The following is a 22,005-nucleotide window of genomic DNA, read 5'->3' as shown; positions in this document are numbered from 1 at the left end:
GAGCTGCTGCCAACAAACCAGCAAATAAACACTGAATATTTCATGTGTGACATTTGTGAGGTGGCCTTAAACACAGTCCGTCAGTCTTTTTGCTCTTGAACAGTGAAATATTAAAAACTGTCTGGAGTTTATTTGGTGATGTTCTCGTGCACGAGGCGAAAACAGCAAACAAACGTCACAGTAAATCTTTCCAGCTGATGTTAGGCATCCTCCACCTGCTGAATCCACTTCAGCCTCTTCCTGCTCATGTTCCTGTTTAGAGGCACAGTCGGCCTGTAAATGGAGAAAACTGAACACAGGAATATTTGGATTTGCTTCTTTTTCTCTGCTCATGTTCAACTTGTCTGATTCAAGCTGGGAATATTTATTAGAAACAAAGTGAATAATATTATTTTATTATCACGTTGATGCAGCACATGGTTCAGTTAGCTTTGTATAAACACGTGTTAGAAATGTTCTTCAATCAGCTCTTTTTACTCTCATTTCACAGCCACTACTTTTTACTTTTACTTGAGTAAAGAGGTTGAATTAGTACTTGGAGTATTTTTAACAGTAGTACTTCTACTTCAGTACAGACTGTGTGTACTTTTACCACCTGTGTCTGAGACCTCCTTCAGGGTCCACCTGAAGCTCTCAGTCTGCTGTGGAAAAAGGAAATCCAGGTGAGTTTCTCCTGATCACCTGAGGCCATCATTACTGTGTGAACCCACACACCACTCCTCACTCCTCCCACCCGCTGCACACAGTCACTGAGTACAGACCGGCTGATTCCTGTAAAGGGAGAGGCAAGAAGAGGCGGAGCAACACCTGAAAAACAAGAAGCCCAACGTCATTTTGCAGAAGTGAAAGTGTGAGAGAGCAGCAGCAGAGCTGCAGTCGAGTCCTGTTTGTCTCTAAAAGAAGATTCACTGGAGTCCATCAGGTTCCTCTCAGCAACAGTGGTGAGTGCAGCTGATCACACTTCCTGCTTCTACACAAATCTTCACTCTGTTCACTTCATCAGGACTCATCACAGTCACACTGGATCCATAGAAATCTGCTCATGTAACCACAGATCCACTGTAGGAGCATCGAGCTGCTGCTTCAGTCTCACTGTGGCTCTGCTCAGGACTGTGGACTCAGGCTGTGCTCTGGACTTCAGACTGACTCCACACTTCCTGGTTATTCATCACTTCCTGTTCCTCTTAGATTGATTCTGGATCTGATTGATCATAAGGATTACAGACGTGAAAACACCTATTTATTCTTTATTGATATAAAGCCTTTGACACTGTAAACCAGCAGATTTTGGTCAGTACTTCAAAAAGTCATTCACACATTTTACAAAGATTATCTGACTTAGTGTATCCTGTAAGAGTCACAGATGATCCTCAATCATTCAGAAAACAGTCGATGCTGCACTTTATAACTTTGCGTGGAAACATGAATCTCATTATTTAGACAGATGTGTTTGAATCATCCTGATAATCAGGCTTTAAACATGTCAGAGTTCCACACATCAGCTGTGATATTCAAGCTGACCTGGATCAAACATGTCATCAGACACAAACATAGATGATGCTGTTTAATCCCAAAGCTTATTTAAACAAACTGGAGGACAGAATTCCTCCTTAAATGGGATTCTGATCAAATCCACTGATCTCGTTTTCACACACAGGCTTTATCATGGTGGCTTCTTCTCTACTAACATCAATCTTTGATTTGGACAAACAAATATGTGAAACACAAAAATAAATCAATGTTTTCTGAGGATCCAGAATAACATGAATGATGTATCCCAGCGAGTGACTGGAAAAGTTCATCTTCTTCCACATCCTGAGTTTGTGAGGATGTTCCAGTATCTGTGAGAGAAAACAGGACAGTTTTTACTGACGCACAAATGGACCAAATATACAGACACCTCTGAATAAACATGTTCTCATCAATGCCATTAAAATACTGGATCAACAGTTAATAACACATTTCTGAGGTTTGTGATTCATCGTCCTCCTCACTGTCAGCTCTACTGGAACAGTCACTGTTTAATATTAATGGCTCGTTGATCTGGACGTACAATAAGAAGTATTCAGTCACCAACAAGGTCGAAGTTTACTTCACAGTGATTGATGGAAAATATCCAACAAACTGATTTATTCAAGTATACAAATGATCTGGATGAATCTTGGACCTTCTGTAAAACAGAGAAACAATTTCACTTCTTTGTAACGACTGTATTTATCTTCATCCCCAAACGTTGATCCTGTCCATCTGGACGCTGCACTGTACAGCAGACACTACGATGTTAGGTTTGTGTTTGGATGAACCAGTTTGTGTCTGAGTGTGTTGCTGGGTCTCCACCAGTTACTCTGAGAGCTGAAGAAGCTTCTCTGATGAAACGTCTTCAAGAAACTCAAAGAAGTCCAGACGCTTTTCTCTCCAAGCTCCTCAGACTACTGACGCTTGTTTCTCTCTTTGTAAAATGAAATTTAAAGTGAATTTTGAATCAAATGTTTCTCTTCTTTCTCCCTCAGAGTGCAGACATGTCTGCTGCCAGCAATCTGCGATCTGAAGATCAGTTTCTGTGCTCCATCTGTCTGGATGTGTTCACTGATCCAGTCTCTACACCATGTGGACACAACTTCTGCAAAACCTGCATCAGTCAGCACTGGGACATGAATCAGAGCTGTCAGTGTCCCATGTGTAAAGAGACTTTCTACACTCGACCTCAGCTGAGGGTCAACACCTTCATCTCTGAGATGGTTGCTCAGTTCAGACGTGAAGCTGAGCAGAAAGCCAGCAGCAGCAGCTCAGAGCAACAAGCTGCCAAACCAGGAGAAGTTCCCTGTGACGTCTGCACTGGAACCAGACTGAAGGCCCTGAAGTCCTGCCTGGTGTGTCAGACCTCCTACTGTCAGACTCACCTGGAGCCTCATCTGACACTGAAAGGTCTGAAAAGACATCAGCTGGTTGATGCTGTGGAGAACCTGGAAGGCAGGATGTGCACGAAGCACGATAAACTCCTGGAGCTGTTCTGTAAGACCGACCAGACATGTGTCTGCATGCTCTGCCCTGTTTTAGACCACAAGAACCACGAGTTTGTTCCTCTGAGAGAAGAATATGAAGGAAAGAAGGCAGAGCTGGAGAAGACAGAGGCTGAGATTCAGCAGATGATCCAGAAGAGACGACTGAAGATTCAGGAGATCACAGAGTCGGTGAAGATGAGTAAAGATGCTGCAGACAGACAGAAAGCAGAAGGTGTTCAGGTCCTCACGGCTCTGATGGAGTCTGTTGAGAGACGCCTGAAGGAGCTCATGAAGGAGATCGAAGACAAACAGGAAGCTACAGAGAAACAGGCTGAAGGTCTCATCAAAGATCTGGAACAGGAAATCTCTGAGCTGATGGAGAGAAGCTCTGAGGTGGAGCAGCTCTCACGCTCTGAAGACCACCTCCACCTCCTCCAAAGCTTCTCCTCCCTGAAAGCTGCTCCACCCAGCAAGGACTGGACAGAGGTCAGAGTTCATCCACCATCATATGAGGGGACTGTGGGGAGAGCTGTGGCTCAGCTGGAGGAGACAGTCTGGAAACCCATGAAGAAGAAGCTGTTTGAGGCTGAGCTGCAGAGGGTGCAGCAGCATGAGGTGGATGTGACTCTGGATCCTGATACAGCAAATCCTGCTCTCATCCTGTCTGATGATGGAAAACAAGTTTATCATAGTGATGTGAGGAAGAATCTTCCAAACAACCCAGAGAGATTTTCTCTGTGTCCTTGTGTTTTAGGAGAGCAGAGTTTCTCTTCAGGCAGATTTTACTTTGAGGTTCAGGTTAAAGGACAGACTGAGTGGATTTTAGGAGTGGCCACAGAGTCGATCAACAGGAAGGGAAACATCACACTGAGTCCTCAGGATGGTTTCTGGACTGTGTGGCTGAGAAATGGAAATGAGTACGAAGCTAATGCTGACTCTCCAGTCTGTCTCTGTCTTCATCCTGGTCCTGAGAAGGTGGGGGTGTTTGTGGATTATGAGGAGGGTCTGGTCTCCTTTTATGATGTAGGTGCTGCAGCTCTGATCTACTCCTTTACTGGCTGCTCCTTCACTCACAGACTCCACCCATTCTTCTGTCCCTGTCCTAATTATGGAGGTAAAAACTCTGCACCTCTGATCATCTGTCCTGTCAATCAAACTGATCAACGACTGATTTTATTGGATGAATGATTGATTTTTCTTGAAGGGAACAAATGAACATATTGAGTGTAAATCCTCTACAGTCTCCATGTTTCTATAGAATCTGATCATCAGGACTCTGATTCACACTTTGATTCTCATGGAATTTGATTTGAACAGAAGAAAAGTTGAATCAGGAAATGTTCCCACTGATGGAGACTCGAGCTGAAGAGCAAATATCAGAGAACAAATGTCCAAAAGCTTCATTTCCAATAAAGTTTGTTCAATGCTTTGAGTGAATCCAGACTCATGTGTGGCTGTTATACGGAGCATCAGAGTCCAGCTGAGTTATGTTGGATACAAACTGCTTATTTTGGCTCTGTGAGGAGTTTTGTTCACTGAAAACTGATGAGACGGATAATATTCAAAGAACTCTGTAGAGATTCATGCATCCATGTTCTCCACCTGCAGGTGTGGAGGAGAAAGGTGGAGCACAGACTGCTGCATCCTTCCAGTCACATCATTTTGATGATTATATTTGCATGTTGTGATGATTTGGGTTAAAGACAAACAGAGTTGAACGGCTGCAGTCACAGCATGAAGACGATGCTGAAGCTGAGCTGTCAGTGAACATGTTTCACTGTGATTTGATTTGAAGAATAGAAAGTGTGTGTGGCTGCTGACAGCTGCAGTCTCTGCTAGTCTGCATAACACACACACAACTTTCCCCCTGAGGCAACGATGCAGCAACAACACAACAGCTGCAGACACACACACGATTGTGCGCTCCCTTCCAGTCTGAACTCTCAAACACACAAACAAACTCTATCAATGTCGTACTGTTAAAGAACTCCTCCTTCTTCAGTAACAATGATTTGAGGTCTCTACCAGTGTCTCTTGTTTTGACCTTTGACCTCTTTATTCCTTATAACAAAAAAACCCTTTTATCTGATATTTTCACCTTATTGATTGATTATATATATCTATTATATTTTCTCACCTTATTTTGACCTTTGACCTATGTCCTTGTTGGCCTTGATCTTCCTTCATCAAACGTGAAATTTCTTTCACCTTTGAACTTAAAGCTTAAATCAAACCTTTGTTAAAAAGCTTCTTACCAACTTGTAATTCCAACTCTCTGCATTAAACACGTATCTTATCATATAAACACTGGATCACTGAGAGAACTTTAGGCAGAACCAAATGAAGCAGCTGACCTGGTCAAACTCACAGCGACAGTAACTGACAGTGAATTATTTTAATCTTCTTCATTGTATTTGTTAGAAACATTTATTTTCCTTTAATTGGACTTTGGTTAAGTTCAATCCGATGTATTAACCGACCTTTGAGGTGAAGTGCAGCTGCGAAGAACGCTACGGCAGGCAATGAGGTGCGTTTAATGTCGCTCTGTTAATTTGAGCGTCCATAAATTGAATGTCTTATTTTTTCTTACTTTATTATTGCTCATTTATTGGAGAATTTGGCCATTTAATCAAGATAGATTTTATGTTGTTGGTGGTAAAGATCTGGATGGATGTTTTATTCTGTGTTTCTATTTTTCAGTTTTACTTTTCAAGACTTGGTGAATTGCCTTTTTCTACTTTTTGTTTTGTTAAAATTAGCAGCAGTGAGAAGTGTTGTTGTCGGTCTTGAATATATTTGATGTAGCCCATACTGTTAAGGTAAGTGTCATGTTTTTAGTTGTTAGTCTGATGAAGAATCTTTTATTTTTCTCCAAAAGTTGATTGTGTTTATCTGGACATAGTGTTTTTCAGGTCCAGCTGAAAGCAGGTTTCCCCAGTCTTATACGTTGTGACAGCCACTATGGTGCGGTGTCCCTTTAAGACACCCAAGTCGAGGGTTGATGGTGTCATCAGTTTGTGCCGCTGCTCTCTCTCTGGGATTATGAGGACACGTGCCTGCACGCTTCTGCTTAACGAGGGACGGATTTACGTTTTCTTCTTGTTTTGTTTGCAACGCTTGGGTTGTATGAACGCTGGGCGTTATGTTGTTGAGCCGCAGCCGTTCAGCCGGGCTTTTATATGGTTGTTGAAGAAGGCGTATTAAAGAACCACCGTGGATTACCGATACCAGCGTGGGTGTGTGTTCTTCCGACTAGCCTGCTAGGTGTTTTGCCGCCTCCTCTCAACCACGCAACACAACCCAACGTTCCAACGTGTCAGGAGCATCAGCACAGCTGAAATGCATTTTTTCTAAGCACCGCGTCTCTGTGGCTTTTAAACCCCAAAACACGCTACAACAAAAATGGGTCCACCCCAAGGATGGGGTCCCCCGGTGTAGTTTCCACTGTGACAGACTGTGGGCTTCCTCAGAGTGAGGCTGAGAGCGGCAGGCCCAGCTGGAGTCTGACCTGTGGCCCTTCAGATAAAGCTGAAAAAGGCCAATATATGATATTAAATATAAAATATAATTAAAAAACAACATCAGAATGAACAACGAGCTGCTGTTAAGAACTCCCGACGTCCATCCAAGGCCCGATTGGTTTCTGTTTCCATGACAACAACAACCGTATGTGGAAAAGACCAAAAACTGAAGCGGTGAAAAAGTTTTGTTGCAGATTAACTATTAACTTTATGTTATTCATTGTCAGCTCGTGCCATCATTAAAGCATGTTAGAACACACATGTAGGATTTCACGAATCATCGCTCCTACATTTAATCGTCTCCATAACAACTGTGTGTACGTGTTCGCTTTGAAAACATCACGTTCTTTATGTTGGTTGGTTTAGACGAGTGATCTCCAGGATGAATGAGGGCAGAGGCCCGTTTCATGGAGACTGTTTAAGTGTAAACCTGGATTAAAAGCCACATTTGAACACCTTCATCAGAGGCTGTGACCATGTTGAAGGACTGATGCTGACGTGCTCTGACACTCATTAGCATAGAAAACAAAGTGGTGAAAGCACAGAGCCCTGAGGAGCTCCACTGGACGGTCTGTTCACAGAACATTTAATTATTTCACTTTTATTTACATGCAAAACAGCCTCAGAGAGAACAGCTGTTTCAGAGCTGCCAGCTTTATTGGAAAGATGAACTGAAATCCTAAAATAGTCCAATTCATGACAAACTGACACGGTGAAATGTTGCAGGATTCAAATGTGTCGATGGATGAACTCTTTCAGTATAAGATGCAATAATACAAAACACATGAAGGTGAGGAGGAATTCATTTAAAGTAAGTGTGATTTAAAGAGGACTGATTCTTTCCTGGTCAGGCTGAAGCTTTCACCGTCTGACCTCTGTAAACAAACCGAAACACGTTCAGTGTTTAGTTTTACCAATTAGGTTTCATGAATCACCATCTGAGAACGTCTCCGATGTGGGCGCCACTCACAGGGATCACTTCCTGTAGAAGGGTCACATGACCTGTTAAACCCAGAGAGCTTCGTGTGACCTCTGACCCTGATCACCAGCGTCAGTGAAGGTGAGATACCGTGTGACAGGAGGAGGAACTATAAAGTTTTATTTGTACGAACACGTAGAACAGATGAAGTCAGAACGAAGCAGGTGGAGCTCAGTCAGGGTGGAGGTGCAGACAGGTGAGCTGAAGGGGAGGAGCCAGTCTGGTCAGGAACTCTCTGTCTCCTCGAGTGAACCTCCTCACCTCTGAAACACACACACACACTCTGAAGGTTGCAGTCAGGGTGGTGAGGGTGGTGTGTGAGGGTGGGGTTACCTTCTGGTCTCTGGTTGGTGCGTTTCCTGCAGGTGAGGCTGAGCGGCCGAATCATGACATCGCTGCTGCACAGACACAACAGGAAGTGGAGGAGGAAGTCGTCAGCGTCCCCGTCACACACCTGAGACAGACACAGAGGTTATGTCTCTGCAGACTCACGGCTCGGCCCTGTGGAAACGTCCTGCAGGACGCCTGTTTCTCTCTGTGGTGGCCCCCCCACAGCGTCCCCACCGTGCTTCACTGTGTGGACGCTGTTCTTTGGGTTGTAGCTGCATCTTCTTCTCGTTTCACCTCCTCTGACCACAGGACGTTTCAGTCTGCAGGGTCTTTTAACACAGCTCCACCTGTGGGTGGAGGGGCCCTGTGGGTTCTCCTGGTGTGACCCGAGTCCTAAATGCCTCTCGCTGTCCTGCCCCTCCCCTGTGGTCTCCACCCTCCATGTGGGAGGTGTGGCATTCACAGTCAGCCCTGATTACCCTCAGAACTACACCACCTGCTGCTTCATCAGGTCGAGTGGGTGGAGTCAGGGGCACAAACTGAGTCTCGCTGAAACACACGGCTGTAAGGCCCCTCCCTCCTGTTCACGTGAGCCCAGCGTGGGTCCGTCACACCTACAGACTTTTAAAGGTGGAAGTGGCCACGCCCCCAAACCAGTTCAGCAGTAAGGTGTGAGCAGATGGAGCTGTTACCAGGATGCAAACAGGATGTGCCCTTTCACAGTTAAAGCCTCATCTTAAATTTTAAAGACAAAATAAAGTTTAAAGACGACGATGAGCACGTGACTCACCTGTGACAGGTAAACATATACACCTGACAGGTGCTACTGACCTGGCTCTGCCCACGAGGGAAGACTCTGATGTGACCTCTGACCCCGAGTGCTCTCTAAAGCCCCTCCCACTGAGCATCAGCCAATCCCAGCAGAGCACGAACCAGAGCAGCTGAGAACCAGACGTGAGCCTCACCTGTCCCGTCATCGATCACCAGCCTGATGGAAGAGCAGAGCCACATGGTTTGATCATGTGACTGTCACCTGACTCATCCAGGTGATTAACACGTATCAGCAGGTGAGCTCAACAGGAAGCTGCTCTTACTTTGCTTTGGACTGAAACACTGACGAGGTCGAGTGACACTGAGAGCTGCTGCAGCCCTGAGAGAGAGAGAGCAACAGGTAAACACACACACCTGAAATCGTGAGCAGTTTCCTCCAAAACGACACTTTACTTACTGCACCAACACTAACACGCCACCAACACGCTAACAACACATGAAGCACTCTGAGTACTTTCACTGCACCCGAGAAACTGACACTAAACACATCCTGTACACACTGTGTGTATTTTATGCAGTACCTGTGTGTACACGCTGCCACACAGCGAGCAGCTCCACTGCAGTTGCAGGAACAGGAAACACACCACGTGACCTTTGACCTGTCCCACAGCGCCCCTCTGCTTGCTGCTCAGAGCCCACTCACCCAGGTGCATGATGGGAGCAGGAGGAGGAGGCTGGGCCGAGCTGATAGAAACCAAACAAACAAATAAACAACAGCACGACAAACACGTGAACCAGACTTTACCTGTAAACTTACCTGGTGTCTCCCAGGGAGACCACAGTTATGGAGCTGACAGGTAAGTACGTGCAGTACACACTTCCTGTCCTGAAACACACACACAGGTAAACCGCACAGGTACGTAACCATGGGCGTGACTTTGTATTGAACATTGGGGGGGTCAAGATCTCTGTCTAAATAAATAAATCTGGGTACATTTCCAGATGATCAAACAACTATTTTACTGGTAACGCCTGAAACCAGTAAAGAAAACCAGCAGCCTATTGATGCAAGATGATCCAGAACTTTATTGGGGCTGACATTGTTGGAAATGAGTCCAAATAAAGAGTCCAAACATTTATAAGCCTGTCTATGTGTGTCTCACCTGGACAGCCTCCTCTGGAAACCAGACAACAGCAGAGTGTTACCCGGCAACAGGCCAGGTGGGTAGGGGGTGTGGCTTAAGTCCAGGTACACCTGCAGACTCCTCCCAGCTTGGTCACAAAGAGTGAGACGCACACCTGCACACACACATTCAGCTAACAGTCAGACCTGAGACTCAGACCTGAAGCACTGATGCCTGCAGTTCCTCTAGTGTCCAGCAGAGGCAGCAGTGAGTCGCCTCCATAGACCCCCATGTTACAACTTCACAGCAGAAAAGCCTGATACACAAACCACCTGTGTGTTTGTACCTGAGTGTGTGTGTCCAGAGTGGGCGGTCCTGTTGTTCACACTGATCCTTTCAGACACCACACCCTGAAAACACACCAGCTCTGAGCTGAAACACACACACACACACACACACACACACACACACACCAGTAAGAGTTTAAAGCAGGCTGCAGCTGCAGTTCCTCAGATGGCCACAGGGGGCGACTCAGTGAGGGACGAGCAGTTTACCTGCAGTCTAAGACCTCTGAGACGGACAAGACTGCGGGTGGGACGGCCTGAAAACACAGACATTAAAAATATGACGTCATTCAGGGGTAAAACCGCAAAGGATTGTGGGAACGAGTGGCAAGCGGTACTAGCGCACGCAGGCTTTCACACGAAAACAGTCACACAGTAATAAAAAGAAACACAAAAATGGCAAGAAGCTGCTGTATTATTAACTGTGTTGTATTATTAAGTCTTCTGTTGGAGTTATTACGTAATTTATCACAACATGATTGATGATGTAGGTTACAAATAAGTCTTATATTGATTTGAATTGAATTCGTTGCTATGCTGCTTTGTTCACTGTGGCTTTGCGGGCTAATCTTTGTTGTGTTTTGTAGGAAAACCAGAAACAAAATGCAGGAATGTGATCCAGACTGGCCCCTCTATCAGCCTGGGTCATACCGAGTTTAAAGCTGCTACCACAGCCAGATCTGATTGGTTAAGAGAGAGAGCGATATCGAAACAGCCACGAAATGTCCCGCATATATGTGCCCAAGGGTTGTACTGAAGCAAGCAAGTGATGAATAACTGTTTTCCAGTTTGTTGTTAGCAAAGTTTTTTTTCTTTGCATTGTTGATTTGTTTTTCAGGAAGCAGCTAATAATGATGGATTTTTACAATGTTGCCTCTTTCTTGTAAGATTCTATAATAGAATGAAACAATGATGCCAGTTATAAATAAAGACAATAAATTGAATGAATTACGAAACACTCATTTTATTTATATTAGATCTGAAAATGTTGTGTAACACTACAACCTGAAACAACAAACAGATTGTGTTGGCCTGTACAGGAGATAAAATATTTAACAACAGCTAAATAAACGGTAAATGGCCTGTATTTGTATTCTTTACTTAGTCCCGAAGGACCCCAAAGTGCTGGAAATGCTAGCGCTTAATGCAGTGTTTTGATTTGTTGCCACTTGTACCCACAATGCAATGCGTGAAAGTGACATGGTCTGTCAATCTCTATAAAAAAAGTTTAAGGGTCCTGGAGGAAGACGGGGAGCAAACCGAGTGTTACCTGTCTGCAGGTGGGCAGCAGCAGTGGGCGTGTCAGAGTGTGGAATCTCCAACCACGTCTGACTTGTAGGGTCGACTCAGCGTGGAGATCCACCCCACTGCGCTCAGAAACTCCACAGCCAATCAGAACACTGGGATCCTGATTGACAGACACATGGGCCAATCAGCTGCAAGGATTCAGGTCAGATCAACTCCCCACAAACAGGAATGGTGGGAGTCATCTGCATAGCAGTAAAAATGTAAGCTGTGTTTTGATGATGCTGCCTAAGGGAAGCATGTATAATGTAAACAGAACTGGTCCAAGCATTGAACCCTGTGGAACTCCATAATTAACCTCAGTGTGTGAACAACTACAGTTAAAGCTGAAAAACGTGTTCATGTGTACTAATATCAGAGAGCAGAGACCGATGAGGCCAACCTCTGACCACGCCCCTTAGTGACATCATCAAAGCTGGGTTGATACCTGAGTGTTAGCGGCGATGAGTCTGTAGAAACATCCAGGCTGGAGGACAGGAAACCACCGCGTACACACACCTGAGAACGCCAGCACCACCTGCACACACACACACACACACACACACACACACACACACACACACACACACACGTAACTGTGTATCCAGGTGAGCTCAGGTAAACACACACAGGTGCGTCTCTCACCTTTCTCTCCTGCTTTTGTTCACTTTCTTTCTCTGTCATTGGCTCATTCTTTGGGTCCCGCCTCCAGCTGACCACTGGACCAATCACAGCAGCTTTCACTGAGAAGCACAGTCTCAGCCCTGCCTCCTGATCCTCTGCCTCCGCCCCTGTATTCCTCCAGGACACACCCTCCTTCTGCTCCACCCTGATCACCATGGAGACACAGGGCCAGGGGTTGCCGGAGTTGGCTTCTTCTTCTTCTCTTCTCCTCCTCTTACTCCCAGCAGTCTCTTCTTCTTCTTCTACTGTCTGCTTCCTGGCAGTGACATCCCCTCCTGGCTCCTCCCCCTTGTGTCTCAGGTGTGTCTCCATGGCAACAGATGGACTCAGGATGTGCAGGTGGTCCAGAGAGAACTGCAGGTAAACCCTGTGAATTGAACCCAGCTTTATTTAACTCATAATGTTTACAACCAGGAAGGAAGCTCACACCCTGAACCAATCAGACGCCCTCTTACATCACAGAATGGACCAATGAGCAGTCAGCATGCTGCAGGTTGTGTGTGTGTGTACCTGCAGTGTTTGTGTGTGATGAACCTGTCCTGGTCCAGGTGTTGGTAGGAGGGGAAATCTGATTGGAGGAATCTCTCTGTCACCATGGTGAACTGCACCACACCCACCAGACAACCTGCAGCACACACACACACACACATTAAAGAATAAAGCTGTGTGTCCCTGTGTGTGTGTGTCTGTGTGCGTGCATTGTACCGATCCAGGCGCTGTTAAAGACCGCCCTCTGCGCTCCCTCCTCCTCCTCGCTGCTCTCCGTCAGCACGCAGGCTGCAGCTCCCGCGGCGTCTCTGAGCTGCATCGAGTGTTTGAACTCAGACGTCTGTGACGGCAGCTCCAGCACGCCGACCAGCAGCAGGGGGCGCTGCCTGACACACAAACCGGCAAAAACCATTGGTACGTAATCACACGACTTCATGTGGGAGCTGCTGTCACCTTACCTGACAGCGTCTCCACCCCGAGGCTCGGAGGACAGAGTCCTGCAAGACCAGGACAGGAACCCGTTGATCTGGGCGGAGGTCAGGTTGGAGCCATCAGGGGGCAGCAGAGAGCTCAGAGGGGCCGAAGACCAGCAGCCAGTCTGCAGGGACTCCAGGAGCTCCGACACACCGAGGTACTGCCGGACCGCCGAGGACACGCTGTACTGCAGGGACACAGAGCACACTGAGCATGCTCCACACTCACCTGTAAGGAAGACAGGTGAGAGTGGGACCTACCTGCGTCACAGGACAGGTGTGAGGCTCGTCCAGCATCTCAGCGTAGATGTCTCTGCGTCCTCGTCCTCCAGCTCTGCTCAGAGTCTCCATCAGCCTCCAGGACAGCAAGCACACACACTGCTGCCTCCACACACCTTGGACCAGACTGAGGACCAAGACCAGAACCAGGACCAGGAAACAAGCCAGAGCCAGCGGAGGACAGGAGGACAAAGGTTAGGCTCTGCTGTCTCTGACTGTGGACAGGTGGTGGTGGGTGGAGCCTCACCTGTGTGCCAGCTGCGAGCTTAGGTGACAGGTCCACAGGTAATCGGACACATCTGTGTTTCTCTGCAGCAGTAACCGTGGTAACGCCCCATCTCCCGGGCAGCGGTTGTCGGGTGGCGAGCCTCCCGCCCTGCTGAAGGCCGTCACCCTCAGGCTGGAGCGCAGGCAGGTGCAAAGCATGCTGGGAGGGAAGTCCGGGCAGGGCCGGTACAGGAAGTGGGCGTGATGCAACTGCAGGGGGAGGAACCATCAAACTTTATTAGTCGTGGCTGCCACGAACACAAACGGGCATGATGATGTCACATCATGTGACTCACCTCCACTCTGTCTCCCGCCCTCAGCCTCCTCTTCGCCGCCGGCTGATAGGCCACGCACAGACCCACCTTCCCATCCAGCACGTAGAGCCCCGCCCCCTCACTCACAACCTCAGTCACCGTGCCCTATCACAGCAGAGGAGGCTTAGTAATCAGCACACAGGTACAAACCTGTGGTAGCCAATCAGAGCTCACAGCACTCTCACCTGGTAGCTGATGACTTTGGATTGCTTTATCCTCACAGCTGATTGGTCCAGCTCCACCTCCTCATGCTCCGCCTCCTCACAGTCGTCCTCAGCAGGCTGTGACAGCAGGGACTCAGAGTGTGTGTGTTCCTGTGTGTGTTCCTGTGTGTGCGTGTAGTCGGCGTGCAGCTCGGAGCGCTTCGTCACACACAGGATGTTGTTTCCTCTCCAGCCTCGTAGCGCACACACACGTAGAGCTGTCACACACACGCTCTGCCCGACACACACACGCTGGATCCAGCTGAGCCGGCTGCTGTCCTGCACACACACACACACACACACACTGAGCTTCATCGTCCCTCCTCACCATCATCATCCTCAGAGAGCTGGTACCTGTACGAGCACGGGCAGCGAGCGCGACTCATCCGTCAGCGTGAAGCAAAAGAAGGTCGTTCCTGCCACGGCCAGCAGAGGGCAGACTGAGCCCACCTCTCCGAACACGCTCAGCCGCTGACCTTTGACCCTGGAGCACACACACACATCTGTCACACACACACTGCTCAGAAACTCTGCTGCAGTTCAGAGGTCATGTGACCCACCTGTGCCTCAGCAGCCTGCCGGCCTCTCCGACTCCCACCGCTCCGCTTAGCTCCACCCTTCCAGGAGCAGCAGCCAATCCCTGCTCAGCACCAGGACACAACAGGACAGGGGAGCCAATCAGCTCCAAGAAGCCTGCGGCCTCTTCCTGGCCCGATGCATTGTGGGGGATGTAGTTCCAGTGAGGGAGGAAAACAGGACGATCGAGCCACCGGGGCGAGAGAGACAGGCACTGGATGAGGGAGAGAGAGAGAGACGCGGGTGAGAGAGTGGCGGAGTGTGTCCTGGGTGGATGCTGGAAGCCTGTACTGATGATGACAGCTTCATCAGCTCTGATCTGCAGTGATGCCGTTTGTTTTATAGCTGCAGTAGATCAGATTAGATTAGATTAGATCAGATCAGATCAGATTAGATCAGATCAGATTAGATCAGATCAGATTACATTAGATTAGATTAGATTAGATCAGATTAGATCAGATCAGATTACATTAGATTAGATTAGATTACATTAGATTAGATTAGATCAGATCAGATGAAACTTTATTGATCCCTCGGCTGCGTTCCTCCAGGAAATTCGGTTTCCAACAGCCCAGCACTGACAGAAGTTACAGAAGGTGAGCAGAAATATACACATATACAAATACAGAGTATAGAAAAGGGAAGAATAGAATAAATAGCAATAAGAACACAAGGGAATTGCACATTTCAAGTACTGTGAGTCATTAATCCGTGCGGTGATGCTAGGACCACACTGAGCCTGCTGCAGCTGTCTGACTGTAATCTGTCAGGTTACTGCAGGTGATGCTATCTGTATACTTTATGTGAGGAGGAGGCTCCACATCTTTATAAAGCTCTGCTGTCATCACGTCTGTGCCAGCACAGTTACTCACTTGCTGACAGACTCTGTCTTTACATCCTTACTTATCGATCAGCTAAGTGAATCCATATAAACACAGCTCACATTTAACAAGTCCTGATGTTTCTGAGTTACAGAAATGAAAGTCAGCTGTTGAGCTTGTTTGCTTGTTTCATGCTGATGTAAACATCAGCAGAGAAGCGTGTGATGACCAGACTCTATCAGCACTTGTGTCCCTGCACAGAGAATGAGCTGAATTAAAGAGGAATTCGATTTCATTCACGCTGCACATGAACACCTGCAGTTTGTTGTGACCTCGTTACCATCAGTTCTGACCAGATCCGGTTTAGTGACGCTGCTGTGAAGAAGCTCCTGAGAACTAACCAGCTGATGGACCATGGGTTAAGGTTAGGCTCCTCCCCCTCTGACTCACCTCACACATGACGCTGCCGCTGGCGTCCGTCAGCCTGTACTCTCCGTCAGGGCCTTCTCTCAGACAGCCAATCAGCAGCAGGTTGACCCTCGGCAGCGCCCTCTGACCCGGCACGGCGAGCTCCGCCTCCCTGGCCCAGGCTCTCTGCTGATTGGTGCTCCAGGACAGGTTGCTGACGCAGGCCAGGTGCTGCTGGGAGACGAGCTGGGAGACGGACAGCAGCCTGCGGACAGACGGGAGGACAGCGGTAAGGCCAGGTCACGTGACCTGCGACAGCGATGATGTCAGCGGGCGTTACCTGTAGCTGACAGGTAAGCTGTGGGCCACACACATCTGCTGCTGGATCACCTGCACCGCACACATGCTCAGATCGAAGAGGCTGAGGTCACCGTGGTTACCTGGGAAAACAAAGTTTAAAGGGTAAACACAAACATAAACAACTGAAGCCCCGCCCACTGAGAACACCTGAAGTGGACACCAGAGCTGGTGTGTCAACAGGTGGGACCACCTGAGGAAGCAGCTGCTCTTCATCCTCAGACTCTTAGTCCTCCCTGTTCCTCACTGACAGTCGGTCACCTTCATGGCTCTGACCTTTGAACCACACTCACATCTACACACTGGACTGCTCTGATGACACCTGTGAGGGCAGGTGAGCCCTGCTTTCACTGTTTAAATAATGGTTTAAATAGTATTTGGTTTCATAAAAGACATGGACATCGTCATTAAGGATTTAAAGTACAGCTGATTTATCAGCCAGCTGTTTCAAACAAACAGGAACTCACCTGTCTGCGAGGGGGCGGAGCTACACACCACAGGACTCAGGTGTTCAGAGATGGAGGTGAAGATGCTCTTTAACCACAGGGACTCCTAAAGAAACAAAGCAGCAGGTCGGAGGTCACAATAATAAATGTAAAACAGGCTCACATCCTTATATTCTCTTTTCTGTGTGGATTTCTGCTATAGAATTAGCTCGAAACAGCGATCGGCTGCTGCTCTTAATTGCCAGGACAGGCCGGGTTTCGGCAACCCTCAAGGGTGCTTCGCAACCAGCGGGCCTTAACGCCGTTAAGATGCCGCCTAAGAGGAGCAACGTTAATGAGGAGGAACTGGAGGACATAAAGAAATCCCTAAACTTTATGTCTGAAGAAATAACAACAATTTCAAAACAACAAAATCTGATACTCAATTTAATGGATGATATTAAAGAACTAAGAAGGCAGAGCGAGGAAAAGGACAAGAAGATTGCTATGCTGGAAGGACGGGTGTCAGATCTGGAACAATATTCAAGAGTAAATGATGTGATAGTGACAGGACTGGAAACCAAGCATCAGACATACGCACGGGTAGCAGCATCAGAGAGAGGGGAGCCACCCGAGCAAGAGCTACGCTCTTTGGAAGAGCAGGTAATGGCCTTCTTTAAAAGCAAAGGTATCAAAATGGACAGTAAAAATATTGAGGGATGCCATCCTCTTCCTGCCATTATCATTCATTTTGTTAATAGAAAACAGAAAAAAGAACTGCTCAAGCAAGGAAGAAAGCTAAAAGGTACAAATGTTTATTTAAATGAACACCTAATCAAGAAAAATGCAGACATTGCAAGACAAGCAAGAATATTAAGAAAACAGAAGAAAATACAGTCAACTTGGACGTCAGACTGTAAAATATTCATTAAGTTAAATGGAACACCAGAGCAGGCTAAGGTTCTAGTCATCAAAGAGATGACGGAACTAGAAAAATATAACTGATAAATGCAAAGCAGTGCTAAATATGATGTGACCGTCCAAGTGCACAACCCACGCAGATGTCTGACAATTTTCAACTAACAACTCATATAGATATTGAAAATAAGACATTGATGTATGACAGCAACATAGATCCTGATTGTAATTTCTTTAACAATAAGACAAATGAATGCAATTATTATACAAATGAGCAACTTAAAAAGGAATTCAAGGTAGAACAGGGTATAACAATGGTTCACTTTAATAGTCGAAGCTTATATGCAAACTTTCAATCCATCAAAGACTACATAACAGTTTGAACAGCCATTCAATGTGATAGCCATATCGGAGACCTGGATAACTCCTGGAAAAGAAGAAGACTTTAAAATAAATGGATATGAATTCCTTCATGTAGACAGGATCAACAAGAAAGGAGGTGGGGTGGCACTTTACATTGATAAAAACCTAAAGTACAAAAGAATGGGAAGAATGACAACTGTTATTGATGGAGTGATGGAATGTTTATCAGTGGAAATAAGTATAGAAAAAAGGAAAAACCTAATTGTCAGTTGTATATATAGAACACCAGGATCTAAGATTGAGATATTTAAGGATAATATGGAGGACTTATTTACAAATATAAATCAGAAAAGAATGTTTATTTGTGGGGACTTTAATATTGACTTATTGAATCCAAATCATAATAAGAGTACAGAAGAATTTATTGATTCCATGTACAGCATCGGTTTATTTCCACTGATAACAAGACCGACCAGAATAACATCTCATTGTGCAACTCTATTAGATAATATATTTACAAATATAATAGAAGGAAAGATAAAAAGTGGGCTGTTAATCAATGATATAAGTGACCATTTACCAGTCTTTGCATCTTATAAATGCTTTTATAAAGTGAACAACGATGGACATAAGATTATTTACAAAAGAATAAGAACAGAGAAGACCTTAAATTGTCTTAGAAATGAACTTTTAAAGCAAGATTGGAATATTGTATATGAACAAACAGAAGTTAATAAAGCTTACGAAGGATTTTTAAGAACATTTAACACATTACTTGATAAAAACTGCCCAGTAATTGAAATCAATAGGAAACACAACTATGCAGGAAGACCATGGATGACAAAAGGACTACAAAATGCCAGCAAAAAAAAGAATACCTTATATCGAGAATTCATAAAAAAGAGAACAATAGAAACTGAAATGAAGTATAAAACTTACAAAAATAAATTAACTAATATAATGAGATCCTGTAAAAGAGAGTATTACATTAAAAGGTTAGAACACAATAAAGATAACACAAGAGATATATGGAATGTATTAAACAGAATAATCAAAAATGAATCAAGGAATAATGATTACCCTGGGTACTTTATAGAAGGGACAAGAAGTATTAATAACATGGAGGAGATAGTAAATGGCTTTAATGAATTCTTCGTAAACATAGGGCCAAAACTGGCAGAAGAAATAAAGGTTGGTGGAATAGAAAGGGACACTGGTGAAAATATTGAAAGGAATAGTAGCTCAATGTTTTTAAGAGCAGTGGAAGAGAAAGAGATTTATGACATAGTTAGAGGACTTAAGAACAAAACCAGTACAGACTGGAATGATATTGATATGGTAACGGTAAAGACAGTTATTGATGGTATCGTAAAACCATTAAAATATATATTCAACTTGTCGTTTCAAAAAGGAGTTTTTCCACAAAAAATGAAAGTTGCTAAAGTTATTCCCATTTACAAAACCGGTGAAAGACATCATTTTACAAACTATAGACCAGTGTCAATACTCTCCCAGTTCTCTAAGATACTGGAAAAACTCTTCATAAAAAGATTTGACAGTTTTGTGGAAAAATATGAATTAATGACAGATAGTCAGTATGGGTTCAGAAACAACAGATCAACAGCTTTGGCACTGATAGATTTAATGGAAAAGATAACGGAATGTATGGATAATAAGAGGTATGCGCTCGGAGTTTTCTTAGATCTAAAGAAGGCGTTTGATACTGTTAATCATGAAATTCTATTAAAAAAACTGGAAAAGTACGGGTTTAGGGGAGTGGTTTTGGAATGGTTAAAAAGCTATGTAGGGAATAGGCAACAATATGTACAAATAAATGAATATAAATCTAATTTGATGGATATAGCTTGTGGAGTACCTCAAGGTTCAGTACTGGGTCCAAAAATGTTTATTATGTACTTAAATGATATCTGCAGAGTATCGGAGATTTTAAAGTTTGTAATATTTGCAGATGACACAAATATACTGTGTGCAGGTGTGGAGTTGCCACAGGTTTTGGGGATGATCACACAGGAATTAACGATATTAAAGAAGTGGTTTGATATAAATAAATTATCATTGAATCTAGATAAAACCAAATTCATGTTGTTTGGAAACCAAAAGAAAAACATCGAAGTAGAAATATGTGTTGACAATGTATATTTAGAAAGAGTCAATGAAATAAAATTTCTTGGGGTGATCATTGACCACGAGCTCTGTTGGAAGCCACACATTACTTATGTTCGGGGGAAACTGGCACGGGGCATTGCCGTCCTGGGGAAAGCAAAGCATATGTTGGATCAGAAAGCACTGCACATTTTATACTGTGCTTTACTACTGCCATATATGAGCTACTGTGTAGAGGTCTGGGGAAACACATACAAAAGTAACACACAAACAATAACTATAATACAGAAAAGGGCCATTAGATTAATAAATAATGTGGGGTACAGGGACCATACAAATGCACTCTTTGTCAAAATGCAAGCTATTAAATTCCAAGACTTGGTGAAGCTTAAAACAGCGCAAATAATGTATAAAGTCAGAAATAAATTGCTTCCCAAAGAAATCTGTAAATTGTTCATAGAAAGAGAAGGTGGGTATAACTTAAGAGGGAAATGGAATTTAAAAATACAAAGTGCTAGAACAACTTTAAGAACTATGTCAATTGCAGGAGTTAAATTATGGAACAGTCTAACAGAAGAAATAAAAGACAGTCAAAACAGAAAACAGTTTAAAGTAAAATATAAAAACCTAATTTTAAATAAGTATAAGAATGAAGAAAACGGGGTTAACCCAGGACGGTAATGTAGCTGGTAATGGTGTTGTGGTTCTTTTTTGGGTTTTTTTTTTTTTTTGGTTTGTTGTTTTTCCATAACTTGTGTATCTGCAAATATACACATTCTGTATTTTTCATATGAAAGAAACTATACTGTGGTGGGGCTTGCTAATTTCTTGTTTTTGATTTATGTATGTTATGTTTTGTTTTACTTCATATGTTTCATATGTTGTTTGTTTAATTTAAGACAAAAAAAAATTAAATGAATGAGAGGTAAAACTTGAAGGGGTAGGGACAAATAAGTAAATACTTCAGCCTACTCCTTTTCAAACAAATACTGGAATGATATTTTGTAATGATTGTGAAGGCACATGTTTGAAATGTTTGAAATAAAAATGAACTGAACTGAACTCTGCCTACGTCATGACGCAGACAGTCTACGTACGCAGGGCTGTGCGTGTACGTAGACTGTTATTTATCGCTCAGTTCGGGCAAACAGGGTCAGACTGGGACTCACCGCCTCGGTGCTGGGCTTGACCCGGTCCAGGAGCTCCTGCAGGGGGTCCATGTCTTCGCTCCGGGTGCCGGTTTCTCCCCCTGCTGACAAACTCCCGCTCACGGCTTTCAAACAGCTTCCGGTCCTCCTCCTGTTGATGTCCTCCCTCTGACCGTCGCCCCCGTGTTCCCGCCTCTTACCGTTCATAAAGCCGCCATGATGCCCTACCGTCCTACTTTGTTTACTTTTGTTCTGTATTTTAAACAAATCATCAAACTTATTAAACTGACTAGTCTCTGCTCACGCAGGATCTCTACGGCGCATGTGCGGAACAACTTTTCCCTACCCTGCATTTCACAATAAAAGCCCTTCACGTTCACATACACTCAGTGGTCTCCTACCTCCTTTCCTAACCACTTTTCCTTGTTAGAAACGTTGTGAGGTGGAGGAAATGTGTTTAGGGGATGTGATAAGAACTCAGGAAAGGAAACAGCTGTGTTTGAACTACAAGTCGATCACGTGACTCCAGCCCAGCGTGTTCTCAGCCTGATTAGTGCAGGTGAAGAACATGCTTTTATTATGAAGGGGTCAGACTTCCTGCTGAGGCTCAGGGTCATGTGACTGACAGCACCTTTTGCAGCTCACCTGACGCCACAAGGTGTTTCCTTTTCAGGAGGATGACACCGTGCGAACCTCGGGAATCTCAAACAAAAACACATTTCTGTCAAGTGGAAACTTTAAAATAAAATAAAATTATATCAAACTGAAGGTTTGTCACTGTTTTTTGTTCACTTTTTATCC

General features: G+C 44.9%; 2 protein-coding genes across 3 annotated transcripts; one reads left to right on the top strand and one right to left on the bottom strand.

Annotated features, from left to right (window-relative positions):
• Positions 1–817: 817 nt before the first annotated feature.
• Positions 818–21,550, bottom strand: LOC146712169 (CST complex subunit CTC1-like). 2 transcript variants are annotated; one of them, XM_085451921.1, is made up of 25 exons: positions 21,226–21,550; positions 16,694–16,778; positions 16,210–16,309; positions 15,912–16,134; positions 14,625–14,854; positions 14,419–14,548; positions 14,047–14,343; positions 13,844–13,966; positions 13,528–13,757; positions 13,263–13,407; positions 12,987–13,189; positions 12,745–12,914; positions 12,550–12,664; positions 12,001–12,406; positions 11,804–11,893; positions 11,342–11,479; positions 10,282–10,328; positions 10,074–10,159; positions 9,767–9,902; positions 9,421–9,489; positions 9,185–9,347; positions 8,927–8,982; positions 8,664–8,820; positions 7,836–7,956; positions 818–1,841 (listed from the first exon to the last, which is right to left on the bottom strand). In XM_085451921.1, the coding sequence occupies exons 1-23, from the start codon at positions 21,409–21,411 to the stop codon at positions 8,718–8,720; spliced, it is 3,531 nt and encodes a 1,176-aa protein (XP_085308047.1). In that variant the 5' UTR covers positions 21,412–21,550; the 3' UTR covers positions 818–1,841; positions 7,836–7,956; positions 8,664–8,717. The 2 variants fall into 2 exon arrangements, with proteins under 2 accessions (XP_085308047.1, XP_085308046.1); XM_085451920.1 differs by lacking the exon at positions 818–1,841 and adding an exon at positions 7,597–7,765.
• Positions 2,433–7,342, top strand: LOC146712170 (E3 ubiquitin-protein ligase TRIM21-like). The gene has a single exon (XM_085451941.1). The coding sequence runs from the start codon at positions 2,487–2,489 to the stop codon at positions 4,188–4,190; it is 1,704 nt and encodes a 567-aa protein (XP_085308067.1). The 5' UTR covers positions 2,433–2,486; the 3' UTR covers positions 4,191–7,342.
• Positions 21,551–22,005: the final 455 nt, after the last annotated feature.

Source organism: Copadichromis virginalis, linkage group LG3 (genome assembly GCF_057382275.1).
Source record: "Copadichromis virginalis isolate Kocher_CV1m ecotype Utaka linkage group LG3, C_Virginalis_male_GT1.1, whole genome shotgun sequence".
Taxonomy (NCBI): domain Eukaryota; kingdom Metazoa; phylum Chordata; class Actinopteri; order Cichliformes; family Cichlidae; genus Copadichromis; species Copadichromis virginalis.
This window is presented reverse-complemented; position numbering and strand designations above follow the sequence as displayed.

Excerpts from the sequence above, each read along its gene's own strand:
- LOC146712169 (XM_085451921.1), bottom strand. The coding sequence starts at position 21,411 with ATGAACGGTAAGAGGCGGGAACACGGGGGCGACGGTCAGAGGGAGGAC. Across the intron at positions 14,344-14,418 it reads CGCTGCCCGTGCTCGTACAG|GACAGCAGCCGGCTCAGCTG; the intron begins GTACCAGCTCTC and ends GTGTGTGTGCAG. Across the intron at positions 8,983-9,184 it reads GTGGCAGCGTGTACACACAG|GGCTGCAGCAGCTCTCAGTG; the intron begins GTACTGCATAAA and ends TCTCTCTCTCAG.
- LOC146712170 (XM_085451941.1), top strand. The coding sequence starts at position 2,487 with ATGTTTCTCTTCTTTCTCCCTCAGAGTGCAGACATGTCTGCTGCCAGC.